This window comes from Molothrus ater, chromosome 31, assembly GCF_012460135.2.
Source record: "Molothrus ater isolate BHLD 08-10-18 breed brown headed cowbird chromosome 31, BPBGC_Mater_1.1, whole genome shotgun sequence".
Lineage (NCBI taxonomy): Eukaryota > Metazoa > Chordata > Aves > Passeriformes > Icteridae > Molothrus > Molothrus ater.
Window position 1 is genome coordinate 623,115 of NC_071658.1, and position 18,041 is coordinate 641,155.

At 50.6% G+C, this 18,041-nt stretch overlaps 2 protein-coding genes across 2 annotated transcripts in view; one reads left to right on the plus strand and one right to left on the minus strand.

The window, feature by feature from the left end:
* LOC118700542 (zinc finger protein 420-like) overlaps positions 1-18,041 on the plus strand; it is a 267,804-nt gene that overhangs the window by 84,622 nt on the left and 165,141 nt on the right. The window lies entirely within an intron of this gene.
* Positions 14,580-15,512, minus strand: LOC118700571 (olfactory receptor 14J1-like). Its single transcript, XM_036405140.1, has one exon. The coding sequence runs from the start codon at positions 15,510-15,512 to the stop codon at positions 14,580-14,582; it is 933 nt and encodes a 310-aa protein (XP_036261033.1).

The following is an 18,041-nucleotide window of genomic DNA, read 5'->3' on the forward strand; positions in this document are numbered from 1 at the left end:
AAACGTTCTCCATTCTCTCAGTATCTCTGATTCCCCTGGGGTCATCTCTTTGCCCAGATGTCTTGTTCCTGAGCTCCAAGGGTCCTCCCCAGTCCCGCTGTATGATGAGTGCCACCTGAAGGTGCCATATGAGAGGAAGATCATCATTAGGAATCCCAGCCACCTTCCTGGCTGCTACGGGCTTATTCCCCAGGTTTGGCATCACATCCACCTCCTTCTGTCAAATATTACTGAGGAGATTATTAGGGGAAAAAAGGGTTTGGATAAGACCTTGCTGGTTTCTATTCAGTCTTATAGATCTGCTGAGAGCAGGATCCTACCCGACTGTAGGTTGTGAAAAGCTGCTGCATCCACAGACACCAATGCCTGTGCTGGCAGCCTCCTTGCAGGTTCCCCTGGGAGTGCTAAGCCTACAATTCTTGCATCTTGTTTGTGCCTTTTACCTTTGTGCTGGGGCATTTTAAACGTGTGTGTAAGTTGCTGTTGCGGTGGATGTTAAGGAGTCTAAAGTTTCTTCAGAGGTGTCTCTGAAGTTGCATTTCATTCTGTCCCTTCCAGAAACGCAAGGAGGACTCTGCTGTGCTCTACTCCAGCCCCAAGCCCTGTGGGATTGTGCAGCCCCAGAGCACAGCAGAGATCCCAGTTGTGGTGGAAGTGCAGGCCCTGGGCACTCATCGCACCAACGTTGTCATCGGCGTGTTCGGGGATGAGAGAAACCCACTGGTGAGGGCAAGGGGAGACGTGAGCCTGTGTGCAGCTGCTCCTGGCAGGGTGCACAGGGACAGGGAAAACAGGCCCAGGCTGCTGGGGAGAAGGACAGGAGGGATGGGTGGCACAAACAGCTCCTGCCTTAGAGGTGGCAATCTCAGTGTCTGACACAGAATGGAGCTCGGCTAAGCTGGAATCCAGGGGCATTTGAGTTCGTTCTTCTTTCAAATGCTGTTAACTTTGGAAACATCTGTTTGAAAATGTCATCTCTCTGAGCACAAAAGAGGACGTCAGAAGACTTCTGGGAACCTTGAGCTTTCTGTAAAAGAAAGGAAAGCTGGCATTTGAAGGGTGGTTGCAAGGATTGAAACTTATATTAAAACATATGGAAACGGCCATGCCAAATTCCCTGGATGGCACCAGACATCGGAACCTGGGCCATTGTGGCACTGCCTGTAAATCAGTAAACAGGAAGGACAGGCAACGCAGGCTGTGCCAGGGAGCCTGAAGTTTGACTAAACAGTTGCTTTCAACTCTCAGGCTGCTTCCCTTAAAGAGGAGGGTTTCTCCCCACCAGAAGGACCAGTTGTTTAACTGTCAGCCTGGTCTTAACTAGAGATTTCTTGCAAAGGTAAAAGCTTTGGGCCAATAATTTTTAGTTTGAAAGGTTCTCTTACCTTAATCCTTTTTGATTTGGAGGTGAACATGTAATTTTCTTTTTCCCCAAAAGCCCAGCATTTCAGCTGGAGAGTGGTAGCTGTCCCTAAAGAAATAACTTGAGCAAGGTTGAGCTGTTGAAGGTTTTTTAGGTTTCCCTGTTTTGGTTTGTTTTGGTTTTTTTTAAATCTTTCTTGCTTGCTTCCTGGAACAGAGAGCACAACTATGGAGCTCAGGACAGCTGGCAGAAATCTCCCCAAGCCCAAGGCTGGCAGAGCTTGGCAGGATCCCAGCACCACAGCCTGTGGATGGATGGATGGATGGATGGATGGGGAATGCAGCCTGAGTCACCTGGGAGTGTTGGAAAATGTCAACCAACCCCCCAGCAGTGTCAGGGGAACATTCCTGATAAATCCCTGGTGGAGCTGCAGCGTTTCTGGCCTTGGGCACTGGGGGGGCTCTGCTGGCTGGGCACTGGTTGGGTCTGCCCCTCGGTGCCTCAGATCTCACCTTTTTTGCTGCCTTCTCTGTCTTTCCCTCTCCCACTGTGCTTTTTGCATCCCCACCAGGTGTTCATGCCTGTCCTCTGTAGTTGCTCAATGCAAGCAGTTGCAGCTGCTGCAGCACCTCAGTGTCATCCCTGGGCTGCCTTTAGAACAGACCTGCTCCAGCCTGGATTGGGAAGGGCTGGATCAAACCATTTCTCAGGTCAACGTGCCAGCACCCACCCAGGGGCTGCATCCTGGCCAGGAGCTGCTCGTGCAGGTGTCCCTCCCTCCCACTGCAGGTCCCTGTTCATAGTTATCTTATTTTCCAGATATGAGCTCTACCCACATAAATTCAAACCCCAGCCACCGAAAGAGAAGAAAACCAGTTTGGATTCCCTGACATCTCAATGGAGGCACTTCAGGATTGGACAGGAGGATACAGCCAGAGCCCTGAAAGAAGTGCAGGATTTTACCCACTCTTCAGGAGCAGAGGTAGATTTTCTTCTACATCCAGTGCTTGTGTTGCCTCCCCAGCCTGCCAGCACCAAGTCCTGCTCGTGCTGAGCTCCCTTTTTGCTGCCCTGCTCTGCTGTGCCCTGACAGTGGGCTGGGCAGCAGGGCCAGTGGCTGGACATGGGCTGAGTGGGAGGGAGAAATAGGAGAGTTTTCCTTGGAGAAGCTGACTCAGAACCTACAGACCTGTGCTGAGTGGGGGATTTTTTTGCCTTGTTTCCTTCCCAAAGTAAGATGAGGCTTTTCTCTGCATCATCCTGGTCAGATCTCCAGCTTCCTTCCCAGAGCAAGCTGGGATGATCCTGATCTCCATGGAGCCTCTTCCCAAGGCAGCCAGACTCCCTGTTTGCAGGGTTCTGCTTTCACCCAGAGCTGCTATTGCACTGCTGGCCCTGAAGCTGTCTTACAAAGGGAGACATTGCAAAGTGGCTGTCTCTTCCTCCCAGCACAGAAAATGGCTTGTTTTTCAGGTGCCAGCACCAACTCCTGCAAACCCTCACCTGCCACGAGGCTTGGAGGGATTCAGGTGCTCCCTGGACGTGGCGCACACTCCCCTGGGAGCGGAGAAGGCAGGAGGGAATCTGTCTCACTGCCCATTGTCAGTGTGGCAAGCAGGGCTGGAGCTGCCAGTGCCGCTGGGGGCCCTCAGCATTGGCCACAGAGGGGCCTCCCATCCCTGCAGGCCCATCACAAAGTGCTGCTGAAGCAGCTGCTTGTTGGAGAGGCTATGCAGGACACGTTGTAGGGCTGCCCAAGGACGCTGTGCAGCACCTGTGGAGGGCACTGCTCCCCCTGGAACTCCTCAGGTGCTCCACAGGAAGTTTTTGCAGGCGCTTTTGCTGTAGCACCTTGAGAAAGCAGCATTTAAATCAGAGAGAGAGGGGAAGAGCCTCAGAAGTCAGATGAGCTGGGCTGGGCTCCTTCCCTCAGCTCCAAGAGCTCTCACTCTGAGTCTCCTCCTTTTCTAAAAGCAGGAAGTTTTGAAACTTTTTAAAGGCAAGTTGTGGATCAGAGAGAATTCCTACTGCCAGGAGACATCCCAGGTCACTTTCATGTAATGTACTATTTAATGCATTGACCCGTGAGGATGGGAGAAGATTTTACCCATGGTCCCTGCACTGGTCAGTGGCATGGATGCAGGATGAGGTTAGGGTGATTCTGGCAGTGTTTGGGGAATAGGCCCCTCTGGCTACAGCTGCACTTTGCTCCAAAATGCTCTTCTGCATCCATTTCCATGCTCAGCACCTCAATCTCTCCTGTCTTCCACCCAGGCTTTCAGTATCCTGCCAGTGTCAGGTGTGCTGCAGCCAGGAGAGAGCCAGCAGGTCTCCTCCACCCTCTCTGGCCACCTCAGTAGCACCTGCAGTGTCCTGGAGCTGTGCCACGTGGAGGGAGGACCCAGCTATGAGGGGCCGGTGCCCGGGGAGGCCTCACGTGTCAGCTCCTCCCTGAGCCCCCGGGAGATCAACTGTGGCTCTCAGGCCCCTCTGAGGGAGAGGTGAGTCAGCCTTCCATGGGTTCCTGCTCTGCCATGGGTTATTGTCCCTGCAGGGCTTCCCTGCTCCAAGGACTCTGAGCTCAGAGGTGCTGCACAGCAAAGGCCAGCAGCAACACAGGGAGGGCCACTCTGAGCTCCCTGGCTGCCAAGAGAGGAAGGACCTTCTCCTGTTGAGACAGAACATCTTCTCTATTTGAGTGCTGAGCCCTCCTGGCTTAGCTGCTGCCTGCAGGGAGCTGGGCTCTGGGCTTGCCTTGGCACTGCCTCTAGAGATGTCTTGAAGTGCATGGTGTTGAGTGGCATCTTCTTCATCATCTCCCTTCTTCACCAAAACAGTGGCATCGTGGTATGGGCAGGCGTGGGGCACAGAGCAAACCTTGCTTTGGGTCCTGCTCCTGCCCCAGATGAAGCCCTTGCACTACTGATCTGCCAGGGTTCTCCTTATGGTGGGACAGCAGCCAGAAAAGCTCATGTCCTTTAGGCTCCCCTGCATCTGCAGCAGTGGGCAAGCACAGGAGAAGCTCAGCTCCAGCAAGGCAGCCCAGCTCAGGACACACAGGCCAAGTGTGGAGCTGGGAGTGGAGGTGCTTCAAGCCAGCCTGTGCATCAGGACTTCTTCAGGCCAGGCTGAAGTCGGTTTCATGGGGAGGAGAGGGACGAGGCTGCTTCCAATGGTTTCCATGGCAGCCAGCACTGGTTTGCTTGGTCACAGCTGGGTTCCAGCAGGAAATCTGGCTGACAAGAGCCTGCCTTGCAGGAGAGGAGTTCCTGCAGCCTTTGCTCTCTGACTGATAGGATTGTTCTCATGAAGGAGCAGGCTAGGAGTCATTAAAACCGAAGGTCACGGACAGAGACTCTCTAACTAATTAAAGTTAGACAGTGGTGTGTTTATTAACACCAGCGGGAGGCACCAGAGCCATCCCTAAAAGGCGTGACCGCGCTGTCCAAGGTTCTTTGCCCTCTCTTTATTGCCCAAGATCTTACATACAATACATCTGCACAACCCCAGCACCTCCCATCCGCCCTCTGTATTCAAATGAGCTCATTGGTCCTTCACACCTGTGCAATTCCTCCCTTGAATTGGGTCTTGAATTGGATCTGTGGTCTTAAGGGATGAAGTCAGGAATGTCTTCATCAGGTCTCTGTGACCCTCTGGCACGATCCAAGGTCCCCTGCTTAGTGACTGATTGACATCAAGCCCAGGTCCTAAGCATTGTTCTCCTGGTTTCAAGATGTTCTTATAACAGTTCACTTCCTCCACTTCCTTCTAGAAAGAAGCTCCTAATGGTAAACAATAGAACATTCAGCTCTGGCTTAAGCATCTCATAATCAATCACCTATGGTCTGCCTATCTAACTTACATCCTGATCAATGGGAATTGCTTCTAAGCCTCAGCTGAAATCTGAACTCTTTAAAATCATGCTTCAGCTATGCCCAGGAGGAAGGGGGCTGAATGAGCTGAGTAAGAATTGTAGGAGAGATAAGCAGACGTCAGCAATCTGTGCTCTGCTCTAAACTGGGAAGCCAAGAGACAAAGGGCGTTTTCAGGCACCAGCACAGAGAGCTGGTGGATCAGCCTTGGGCAGGGGCTGGAGGGGTCTGGCTGTGCCTTAAGAGGGAGCTTGCACAGTCAAGAGCTTATGATGGCAAAGCTTAGGTTTGGCTGGTCCTGGAGGTCCCCTTCCACCAATGGCCTCACTTGGGATGTTCCCAGCCTCTGTGGGTTGAGGAGAATTCACGGAAATGGCCTCAGGGTCAAGGAATGAAGTGCAGGGCCAGCCAGGACTAGGGAGCCCAGTTTCTGGTAGGGACTCTCAGCCATGGTTTCTGTTTTGTCTGCAGAAGGGAGCTGAAGCAGTCAGCTAAAAAGCTTGAGGAGGAGGCAAAAGCCTTAGAGGAGGAAGAGAGGCGGAAGGATGAAGAGAGGCAGAAGAAGGAAAAGAAGGGTGACTCTGTGGGAAAGCAACCTCCAAAACCAGAGAAGGGGAAAGCCAAGACCCCAGAGAAGAAGAAAACCAAAATCCCAAAAAAGGAAACTAAATCCCCAGAGAGGAAGAAAACCAAAATCCCAAAGAAGGAAACCAAAATCCCAGAGAAGAAGGAAACCAAAGCATCAGAGAGGAAGGAAACCAAAATCCCAGAGAAGAAAGAAACCAAGGCCCCAGAGAAGAAGGAAACCAAAGCATCAGAGAGGAAGGAAACCAAAATCTCAAAGAAGGAAACCAAAATCTCAGAGAAGAAGGAAAGCAAAGCATCAGAAAGGAAGAAAGGCAAAGCATCAGAAAGGAAGGAAACCAATGCATCAGAGAGGAAGGAAACCAAAATCTCAGAGAAGGAAACCAAAATCCCAAAGAAGGAAAGCAAAGCATCAGAGAGGAAGGAAACCAAAATCCCAGAGAAGAAGGAAACCAAAGCATCGGAGAAGAAGGACACCAAAGCCCCAGAGAGGAAGGAAAGCAAAATCCCACAGAAGAAGGCAGCCAAAACCTCAGAGAAGAAGGAACCCAAAGCCCCAAAGAAGGAGGAACCCAAAGCCTCAAAGAAGGGGGGAACTGAAATCCCAGAGGACCCAGCTGAGCTGGAGAACTCTTTATTCTTTATTCATGCAACTCATTTTACACAGTTTGAAAAACCTTGTGTGCAACTTTAGTTAGTTCAGAGATTTCTTATCAGTTATTCTATTATTGGTTAATAAAATAGATTTTACTTGTGCATCAAATCTCTCTGTTGTATTGTTTACCTGTTCTCTTCACTGATTCTCATGGACAAATCCCTTGTTGTTGCAGGTGCATTTGTTTTTCACCCTCAGAACAGATTGCTCACAAAGTCTCATTCTCACAATAGCTTCACATGGGAACTTGTAACTGCTTAGCTGCACTCAGAAGAGATGACAGGCCAGCTATTAACATGGCAGAACAAGGCCTGATTTCATAGGGCCTTTCTTTTATCATTATTCTACCTGTCTATGACATCTCCCCCTTTTCGTTCATTTAAAAAAGGCTCCTATGTTCTGATGTTGAAACAGCTCACTCTTGTGAGGGTATTATCTCATCAAGGTTATCACTGGTTATCTGTTAGATATGGGATAAGATAGATAAAAGACCAATTACAATCAACAAAACTTACCAAATTCTATCAAGTCATTGACACGGGGTTTTGCAGCATGAGAAAACAAAAGAATAATGTCCAATGTCTCTTAGGGAAATGGAAAGAAATGACCATTGTTTCCAATGAGTTGAGAAGTATGAGAAAGTCTATGAGTTGGAAATGTTGATCTTTGACATCACTGAATGTCCTCCTGGGTGCTGGAACAGGGAATAACTGAAGAAGGTTCGTAGGAGCACTGTACCATGAGGATGCCAGGAGGCTTTTGTTGGCAAATTGCCTCTGTCAGTTTCCAGACACAGCCATGTCTTGGCAGTCCTCCTCCTGCTCCTGCCCTGGCCACAAAGGCTGCAAGGAAACCTTTTAAGCAAAAGCTGAAAGGTGATGAGGTTATTTCTCTTTGCACTGGGCCTCATTTCTTCAGAGCTGATCAGTATCTGATGGAATGAACAGGTGACTGCTTTGAACTGCGGATGATGAAACACAGGCACATCTTCTCCTGAAGTTAATGAATCAATCAGGCTTCACTGTGGTACACTCAATTGGGATTTAGATGTGATGATCTTTTTTCCAAATTTATCATGTAAATATTGCATTATTCAAAATGATTCGTTGTCCAAATTTCTCATGTACATATTGCATTATTTGAACGTTCTTACGGCATTCATTCCTTTTCTTTATTGTTTTTTAAGAATGAGATGCATGTCTTTTGTTATGAGTATGAAGAAACATCATAGCAAAATAATACATGCAGTGGACAAGAAACTTAGAGCAATTAGGAATAATACGGATACAACAATCAGGAATATTTCAAATAGCAGACAAAGCTAACAACATAGGTGGAATTAGGTAAATAGCAATCTCTGCAATAATGTACCATCATCCCAGAGTCTGCAAACAGCTGACAAACCTTGATTCAGGAGGGACTTGGAGAATTATTTCCAGATAATAATTCCCAAGCTCCCTTTAAAAAGAGTTCAACTGTCATATCTAGAGAGTCAAATTGCCAAGTCAAAACAACTCAAATCTAGTTTTGATGCAGACACCATCTGGGTCTGTTGGCAATTCCCATCCAGGAAGAGCAAAGGCCTGGCCACCACCCAAGCCCTAAGTGGGAGAGAATTCTCTAAACGTCATTTAAAACAAGGCTTTTGAGAATAGCACTTAGGAGTAAAGGTCTAGGGGTGACAGACTAATGAACCATGCAATAGCTGTCTCCTCCAAAATTTCCTAGCACAGAGATGCTTTAAACCCAGCAGAATGTTGGAGTGGTTCTGTAATAATAATTGGGGCTACATCTGATTACTTGGAGTAGATGTCACAATACCATCAGTTTAGAGGAGGCTTCCCACAAAGCTGAGATATCATTTCTTGGAACTCTGAAAAATACTTAAAAATGATGAGGCAGCACTGGGTCAAACCATAGAGCCAGAGTGCAGAGCCCAGCCAGAGGGGTAGTCTGGTCTGAGAGATACATAAGCAGCTAGAGAACAAAAGGAGGATCCTGAAATGACACGTGTCTTGTAGATAATTACACCAAAAGATGGTAAAGCATATGAAAAGCTGGCTATAAAAACAGTAAGACAAAGATTGATGTATTTATGACAGAATAAATGCATCAAAGGAAAACACTGAACAGCTCACTAGTAAAATTTATGATACCTCAGATTAAATAACACTCAAACCTGATAGAAATTTATTTGGACAGCGCTAGAGCTTAGCAAGAGGAACTTAAACTCAGCCCTAAAAGGATTTCAAATTAAATTCATTATCACCTTATAGAACAAAGAGCGCACTCGAGAGAACTCAAAGTTAATTAATATTAATTCCAAACATAACTGGACCCATAAAAACTGGAATAGAACGTTGTTCAAATTTAGTAATACTGAAACTTAACAGAAATTAAATCTACAAAATTTAACAAAAAAACCTTTGCCTTATTTAATTTAACAGAATGTAACTGAGCATTACAATATTGGGCTTTAATTTAACAGAATTAAAATGAACATCCTTAAAAGTTACAGATAATGGCATGATGTAATTTTGTCCAAGGTTATTAACACAAAAAAACTACTTAAAGGTGAATAAGCCATAAGTGAAATAACAGCACGATGGTGCACTGGAGGGATTCAAGTTGTAACAAGCATGTTAGAATTAGAAGTAAATCAATTATGAGAAAAACCCACGGTAACTGCAAATTCCATGGAAACAGAAATTCAGTAAGACTTTTTGAAGTGCCGGGTTACTGGAAAATAAATATAATAACGTGCAATTTAGCATATTGCTGAACAACCCAACAGCTTTTTGTGACTGTATCTGGCATCATTTTATATGGCACATTTGTTAGCATTCTTGTTAAAGAAATCAGACCGTGTTAAAATTTGATAGGCAATAAGGCGTTGCATTTACCGCTTTTCAATATAGTTGATAGTTATCCATAGGGATAGTTACAGGCTTTGTTAATTGCTGATATGTCTTTTTGGTCCGGTCAATTTCTGGCCAATTGTTTTTCAGTCATCTAAAGTAAAATTTGACACAGTACGTGGCCTTGGAGGACCTCAACAGGTCCAATTCTTGGGGTTCCTCTAGAGCATTAGGCAGCATTTTTGTCCCACCTGTCCCAAGTATCTGCCAGGTTGGGTCTCTTACCTGTGGTGCAGAGGAGCTCTGAGTTATAGACGGGCCAATCATCTGCTACAAAGGTGTCACGGTTTGACGCTGGCGCAATGCCAGTGCCCACATGAAAATACATTCTCCCTGGTGTCTGCTGTGAGCAGGAATAGGGCAAAGCAGGCTCCAGCTGAGGAATAAAAGGGAAAAAAAAAAACTTTATTAACTTACAATATATAAAAGAAACACACAGAACTGAGGATGAAAACCTTCCAAACATTCCTCCTCCCTCCACCAAATTCCCAATACATCACAGTAAGACAAAACCTTGGATTCTCAATTCAGTTACCACCCCTCAGATCACCAACTCTCAGTCCATCACCACCCTTTAGATAATCAGTTCTCAGTTCATCAAGAAGAGAGGAGTCCCGCTTGTACCATAGGCTTCCCCTGGAAACACAGTTGAGACCTTTTGTGTTTCCATGTCACATGTGGCACTGCCTGGAGATCATTTGCCATCGTGACATCTTCCTTTCATGCCCAGTGCTCTCACCACTGCACATGGACCAGAGCTGCTTCTAGGGTTCTCCTTTTAAGGATGCTTTGCCCAGTTCCAAAAAAAGCACAGTCTCTCACTTTCGGGACACCTGTCCCTCCCAAATTCAGCCCCTGGGGCCGAGGGGTTTCAAGAACAGAGATCTTCTTCTTCTTCCCTGAAGATGGAGAGCACCACTGCCCTCCTCACCCGTTGTCTCTGTTCACGCACTCCTTCACATAACATTACTGCACTCTCTTGGCTCCAAGCCATTGCCTCCCCCTAGATGCAGTCTCTGTGTCACAGGAAAAAAATGGTTCTGTTCATGGCTATAAAAGAAAAGTCCAGCCAAAGGCCATTCCATCACCTCCTCTCAACGAAGATTCTTCTCAACTTCTCTTGTGGCCCATTTCCTCTTATCTCATCTCTATCTCTCTTCTCATTCAACTCCAGGAGGATCAGTAAGGTTTCCATCATCCAAGAAAAGGGTTAAAAATCTCAGGCTCTGCCTGTCCAGAACTCCCATGGCTGCCCTGCCAGGCACCTTCTCGCTGCACCCACCTTCTCCTTTATGGCTTTCTGTGCTGCCTGCATGTGATACCGAAATTCAAGCTGGCACAAGCACAGGCACAGGCTCACTCTCTTTCTCTCTCTCTCTCTCTTTCTCTCTGTGGGGCTGGCTGCCCGATGACTCTCCAATGTTCCTCTACCCTTCCATCCTGCAGGGGCCTTCACCTTCCCTCTCTGTCCAAGGCCCGGCCTACCTCACCCGGCCGCATGGCTTCCCCTCCCCTGCCAGCCCGCAGCCAGGCAGGGCAGCTCTGACCTCTTTCACAGAAGGAACCCAAGAGAGCTCCCCCTGGGAGTTCCCTGCTTTTAACCCCCTGTGTTCTCAGAGGCGTATCCATGTCCTCAGTGGCCACACCAGGTGCCAATATTCAAATCTGAGCACCTATTGGTTTGACAACAGCATCCCAAAAAACTCGCGTCCTTTTCAAACCAGGACACTGGCGGAAAAATATTGCCATTTCTTGAAAGTACTCTAATGACCCAGATAATAAAGATTTGCTTGTGTATTATGAAACCAACAGGTATTAACACCTGTGCCAATTTCGAGGCAGACATCAGTTGTGTGCCCATCAACAGGCAGTGCCACTTGTGCCCTGAGGTGGGGTTGGATCTCTCTGAGAGTACCTGAGGGAGAGCAGAGCACCTTGCAAGCTGCAGGTCCCTGACAGTCCCGCAGGGCTCCTGTCCCATCAACATCTGCTCTGCTCCAGTGTGAAACAGGGCCCGGCATGGTGCCGGGATCATCAGAGAGCTGAGGTGTGTGCTGGAATTCAATGGCCTCCCCATCCCGCAGCAGCCCTGCATTTCCCTCCTGTAGCCTTGGTCTCCAGCACAGCCATGGAGGCTCTTTGGGCTCTGGAGTGTTGCTGCAGCCCCCAAGGGCAGCTGAGCTCTTCCTTTGGCACAGTCAGGCCTGGCCAGCGCAGGCCATGCTCAGCAATTGCTTGTGTGTGCCTGGCCTTGCTGTCAGCCCCGGCAGCGGCTGCGTGGCCCCTTTGTGGCCCTGTGCTGGCCCTGCCATGGTGGCCCAGCCCCTGTGCAGGCCCAGCCCAGGCCAGGAGCATTGCGGCTGGGAACGGCCCCTGTGCCGTGGTGCCCACAGCAGCCTTGGGGCTCTGTGCCCCATGGCCTCCCTGCTGGGCAGCCTCTCCCAGGTCCTGCAGAGCCCCTGGCACCTCTGGGGCTACACAGAAAGCCCTGCCCCGGGCTCTGCTGGCCTCTGGCCCTTGACATTGGTTCTGCAGCACCTCGAGTGCTGTGTCCAGTTCTGGGGCTCCCAATTTAGGAAGGCCACGGAGGGGCTGGAGCGTGTCCAGAGAAGGGCAACAAGGCTGGGGAGGGGTCTGGAGCACAAGTCCTGTGAGGAGCAGCTGAGGGAGATGGGGTTGTTTATCCTGGAGAAGAGGAGGCTCAGGGGAGACCTCATCACTCTCCACAACTCCCTGACAGGAGGGTGCCGCCAGGTGGGGGTCAGGCTCCTCTCCCAGGGAACACTGACAGGACAAGATGATACAACCTAAACCTGCACCAGGAGAAGTTTAGGCTAGATATTAGGAAATATTCTTTACAATTCTTTACATTGGAATCACACATTGGATCCCTGGGCTTTGGAATGGGCTGCCCAGGGAGGTGGGTGAGTCACTATCTTTGGAGGTTTTTAAGGAAAGACTGGATGGGGCACTCAGTGCCATGGTCTGGGTGACACGGTGGTGTTGGGTGCCAGGTTGGACCTGATGCTCTCCAAGATCTTTTCCAGCCCGGTTGATCCTCTGATGATTGTGACACTGCAGGGCCCTGGGGAAGCAAGGGGCCATTGTGACACTGCGGGGCCTGGTGGCACTAAGAGGACCATGGTGACACTGTGTACAACATGGCAGCACAGAGCCAAGGGGCCATTGTGACACTGTGGGGCTGGATGGAAGCAAGGAGTCCATGGCGACAGTCTGGGGCCTGCTGGAACCACAGAGGCCACTGTGACAATGCAGGGCCTTGTGGAACCAAGGGGCCATTGTGACACTGCAGAACCAAGGAGACCCTTGGGAGAGCCTGGGGACAATGGAATCAAGGGGCCATTGCTCCATTGCAAGGACTCTGGGAACTGAGGGAACAATTGTGACACCGTGGTGCCCCATGGAACCAAGGGTCCCTGGTGACGCTGCAGGATCTTGTGTCACCAGGGCTCCATGGTGACACTGCAGCACCAAGGAATTCATTGTGGCACTCTGAGACTACAAGGGACTTTGTGACACCAAGGGATCCCATGGAACCAAAGGGACATTGTGACACTGGGAGGCCTCATGGATCATGGCGACCATTGGGACACTCTGGGGTCTCATGGAACCGTGGTGACACCAAGTTGTCTGGGAGTGTTGATCTGCTGGAGGGTAGGAGGGCTCTGCACAGGGCCCTGGACAGGCTGGATCCAGGGTCCAAATCCAACAAGGTGAGGTTTAACAAGTCCCAGTGCCGGGTCCTGCACTTTGGCCACAACAGCCCCTGCAGTGCTACAGGCTGGGGACAGAGTGGCTGGAGAGCAGCCAGGCAGAAAGGGCCCTGCAGGGACTGATGGACAGCAGGTTGGACATGAGGCAGCAGTGTGCCCAGGTGGCCAAGAAGACCAATGGCTCCTGGCCTGGATCAGGAATGTTGTGACCAGCAGGAGCAGGGAAGAGATGGGCTGTTTGTAGGGGAGGGAACAGGGGTGGGCAAGAGGAAGAAATTTGTACAAAGAAAGAGTAAAGAAAGCAAAGGAGAAGCAAAGGAAATGCTCAGGGCATTTTGGGGGTGGCTGCCAGGCAGCCCTGGCTCTGAGCAACAGCGTCTGCAGTGGCACAGGAAACTCCCAGCTGATGGGAACAAACTTTCTGGCTGAGTGCAGAGGCCAGGACAAAGCTGAGTGGTTTCCCTGGTGTCCCCCAGCCCTTGCTGGCCCCAGGGGCTGATGGCATTTGTGCTCCCTCAGCTTCATGTCCCCACAGCAACAGCATGGGGGTGCTCCCGCCTGCTGTGTGCAATGCAAACAGGGGCTGCTGAGCCAGTGCTGCCGTGTCTGTGCCTGCAAGGATGGGGCACCTGTGTGAGCTGGGGGAGAGGCCAGGGCTGCAGAGGGGGGATGTTGTTGGCAGCTTATGAGGACACTCTGGGATGCTGCCCTGGGCTGTGCAGCGCACTGGGGATGGATCAGCCCCTGCTCTGCTGCTCCTTCCCATCTGCCCCAGGGCCCTTGCAGAGTCCCAGCCATGCTGTTTGCCCCCAGCCTGCCCACGGCCAGCCTGGGGCTGCTCATGGGGGTTTCTGTGCTGAGCATTGGTCTGGCTGTGTTCTTGAGAGAGCCTGGGCAAGGAGCCTGGAGCCCCCAGGGCCTGGCCTGAGGCGTCAGCGCTGCCCCAGCAGTGCCCATGGCCTGTCCCTGCTGCAGCCCCAGCACTGCCACCCCCAGGGCTGTGCCCGGCCCCGAGAGCACTCAGGCCCTGCAGCAACACCAGGGCCACCAGGGCAGCGGGGCAGGGCCACGGCAGCAGCACTGGCAACACCAAGTGCTGCTGCTGCTGCTGGGCACAGCCGCTGGGCCAGCACTGATCTGCCCCAGCCCTGCACACAGACATTGCTGCTGCAGCTCCAGAGAAGGCAACAAAAGGGCATCTCTGCAGAAAACTCTGCTGGGAGATCCTTTAGTTCATTTAAAGGCACCAAGAGCGCAGCCCCTCATTGCCACAGTCTGTGGGCACAGGGAAGGTGGTGAGAAACAAAATGGGAAATGGCAAAACCAATCATATTTCTTTGTGGACAATATGAACAAAAGTAAAAGACAGAAAAAGAACCCTCAAAATTAAATCAACAAGAAGTATCAAAGATGACTTTTATTGCAAGTGATTTGCAGAGATTGACCAGCAGTTTAATGTTTCTGAAAGCATCCAGTCATCAGTCTCCTCATTGCAGCCTTGAGCTCCTGGTTCCTCAGGCTGTAGATGAGGGGGTTCAGGGCTGGAGGCACCACTGAGTACGGAACTGACAGGACCAGATCCAGGGATGGGGAGGACATGGAAGGGGGCTTCACATAGGCAAATGTGCCAGTGCTGAGGAACAGGGAGAGCACAGCCAGGTGAGGGAGGCAGGTGGAAAAGGCTTTGTGCCGTCCCTGCTCAGAGGGGATCCTCAGCACAGCCCTGAAGATCTGCACATAGGAGAAAACAATGAACACAAAACAACCGAAATTTAAACACACACTAACAGCAAGAAGCCCAAGTTCCCTGATGTAGGAGTGTGAGCAGGAGAGCTTGAGGATCTGTGGGATTTCACAGAAGAACTGGCCCAGGGCATTGCCATGGCACAGGGACAGGGAAAATGTATTGGCCGTGTGCATGAGAGCATTGAGAAAGGCACTGGCCCAGGCAGCTGCTGCCATGTGGGCACAAGCTCTGTTGCCCACGAGGGTCCCGTAGTGCAGGGGTTTGCAGATGGACACGTAGCGGTCGTAGCACATGATGGTCAGCAGATAAAACTCTGTTGAAATGAAGAAGAGAAAGAAAAAGAGCTGAGCAGCACATCCAGTGTAGGAGATGTTCCTGGTGTCCCAGAGGGAATTGTGCATGGCTTTGGGGACAGTGGTGCAGATGGAGCCCAGGTCAGTGAGGGCCAGGTTGAGCAGGAAGAAGAACATGGGCGTGTGCAGGTGGCGGCCGCAGGCTACGGCGCTGATGATGAGGCCGTTGCCCAGGAGGGCAGCCAGGGAGATGCCCAGCAAGAGGCAGAAGTGCAGGAGCTGCAGCTGCCGTGTGTCTGCCAATGCCAGCAGGAGGAAGTGCCTGATGGAGCTGCTGTTGGACATTTGCTGGGGCTGCACATGGGCACCTGTTCATGGAGAAAGGACAGTGACAAGTCAGCAGAGGCTGCTTGGAGCCAAACCTGGGCCATTCCCTGCAGACTGTCCCGCTGGGACTCACCCAGCCTTGTTCCTGCTCTGGGAAAACCTTCACCCAGGTCCCTGCCTGAGCTCCAGTTGTGCTGGCTGAGTGTGCCAGGAGCAGCCAGGCCTGTGCGTGGGGGCTCTTGAGGAGCCATCCCTGCCCCACTGCCCTGGGTTTGTGGCCATGTGGCAGAAGAACAAGGCTGGATATTCAGTATTTGTCATAGAAATCACTCCTAATGAAAAAAGTCTTGGTAGCATCTGCACTCACAATCCTATAGGACATGGATGGCAGGAGCTGGTTTAAGGAATCCTTTTCCTACCCACACATCATTCCTGGCTCTCTGAGGACAGAAATCCCCAGCATTTCTGCTGCACTCAGAGTTTGCCACTGAGAGATGGGAGAGGCAAAGGATTCCCTGTGGCTGAGGGAAGGTGAGGGGCTGGATGGGCTTGTTCCCAACTGCCCTGGCTTTGCACCTTTGGCTGCAATCAGAGCACAGTCACACTCCTGGGGCCCTACAGAAACCTGCCTGTGTGCAGGGCCCTGGCTGGGGCAGGCTCTGTGTGCAGCTGGGCAAGGGCAGCTCAGGAGAGCCCTGCTGGGCCCTGCAAAGGTGATGCTGCTGCTGTCCAGGGCTGAGGAGTGGCTGAGGGCCCTTTGGGAGGCTCCCAGCAGAGACACTGACCACCCAAAGTTACAGTTCTGGACTCTCTGTAAATGCTCAAACATTCCTTTGATGATCCTGTGTGTGCCTTTCAACTCAGAATGTTCTGTGAGTATCTGATTACAATTCCTGTTCAGCTTCTCTCATGCTCTTGTTGTCTACAATCAAAAGAGAAAAAAAAAAAAAAACCAAACACTTACAACAGTGTTAGAACAGTAAAGTAAAAACCAGACATAAATTGGAAGCTTCCAGGTGTCCCAGTGTGGATGGGGCACACCCAGCCCCTGATTTCAACAATTTATTAAGGTTGATTAATTAGGATATTTAACAGGAACATCCAATAGCAGATTCAGTTGCCCCAGTTACACACCCTGGCTCAACCCATTGGAGTAGGTCCAAAGGCTTCTTTACCTTCACTTTTTGTATGACTGCTCATTTATCTGGTCAATAAAAAAAATGGTTTTGTAGGTTCTCTTCCTGATAATAGGACTATTTGATAATAAGACTGATAAGACAGTATTTCAGGAATGTATTTAGACAGTCAGCTTATTGTTCTAAAATCTAAGATAATGGTTAGGAAATGTACTAGAGTTAATTAAGGATTATAATTATATAAGTATATAAGAGTAGTTAATATAGTTAATAAGAATTTAGTAGTGTTAAGTAAGGATTGTAGATTTATAACTATATAATAGTAATTTACAGAGCTATGAATATATCAAAAATGTGTAAAAAGCAAAAATCTTTTTGCCAACACCCCAACTTTCCCATCCTTCTCCAAGAAGGAAATTGAAAACACTCTCAGGAAAGCTCCCGATCTTTCCAGCAATCCCAGGCTTACCTTCTTTGGGAAGTGCCCTCCGGAGCAGTGCCCAGGCTGGTCTGGAGCTGGGAGCAGCCCTGCCCCACCCAGCCCCTCTCAGCAGCAGCCCCTGCCCTGCTCAGGGCGGCTCCTTCCCCCCAGAGCTTCTCCCCAGTGCTGGGAGCAGCTCCCCGGGCCGGCTGAGAGCTGTCCCTGGCAGGCAGCAGAGTCCCTGCCCCAGCACAGCGCCCTGGGCTGCAGGACCCTGCTCTGCAGGACAGCCCTGGGCACCCCTGGCTGCAGCCCCGGCTGCTCAGCCCTGCAGCAGAGCCTGGCAACAGGAGCTACCTTGGGCTGTGCCTGGGCTGGGGCAGCAGGGAAAGCCAGCCCTGCCCTAGGGCCACAGCCCTGCCCTGGAGCAGTCCTGAGAGTCCTCCTGAAAGGTCCTAAAAGCTGTGGGATGTGCCAGCTCCAGGTGATCCCTGAAGGAACTGCAGCTTCTCTTCCCTCAGCCAGGGAATGACTGCTTCAAACCTGGGCTGATTTCTGCTCTAGTGAGCCCTGAGTGAGCTCTGCTCTGTGCTCCCAGCCCAGGCTGAGTTTAACCCCTCTGGGCCTCTGTGCTGTGCCCGGCTGGCTGCAGGCAGTGCCCCAGCCCTGCGGGCTGGCAGAAGAGCTGCTCATCAAGAGAAATGTGCTTTTGAAGCTCTTCTTGGTGACCAGAGCTTCCTCTGTGCCAGGAGCCCAGCCCAGCTCAGCAGCACAGACACCCCAAGGACTTTAATGAGCCTCTGGGCCTTTGTGCTCAGGCCCTGAACATCAGTCCCTGAGAGGCAGCTGAAGAAACTTCTCCAGAACTCCAAGGCAGAATCCAACTCCAAAGTTTCTTGGACTTTTAATGGGTCCCACTGAGGGACACGAATGAGCAAGTGTCCCAGGCCCCAGGCAGAGCAGAGAACTGCAGGCAGTGATGACAGGTGG

Excerpts from the sequence above, each read along its gene's own strand:
- LOC118700571 (XM_036405140.1), bottom strand. The coding sequence starts at position 15,512 with ATGTCCAACAGCAGCTCCATCAGGCACTTCCTCCTGCTGGCATTGGCA.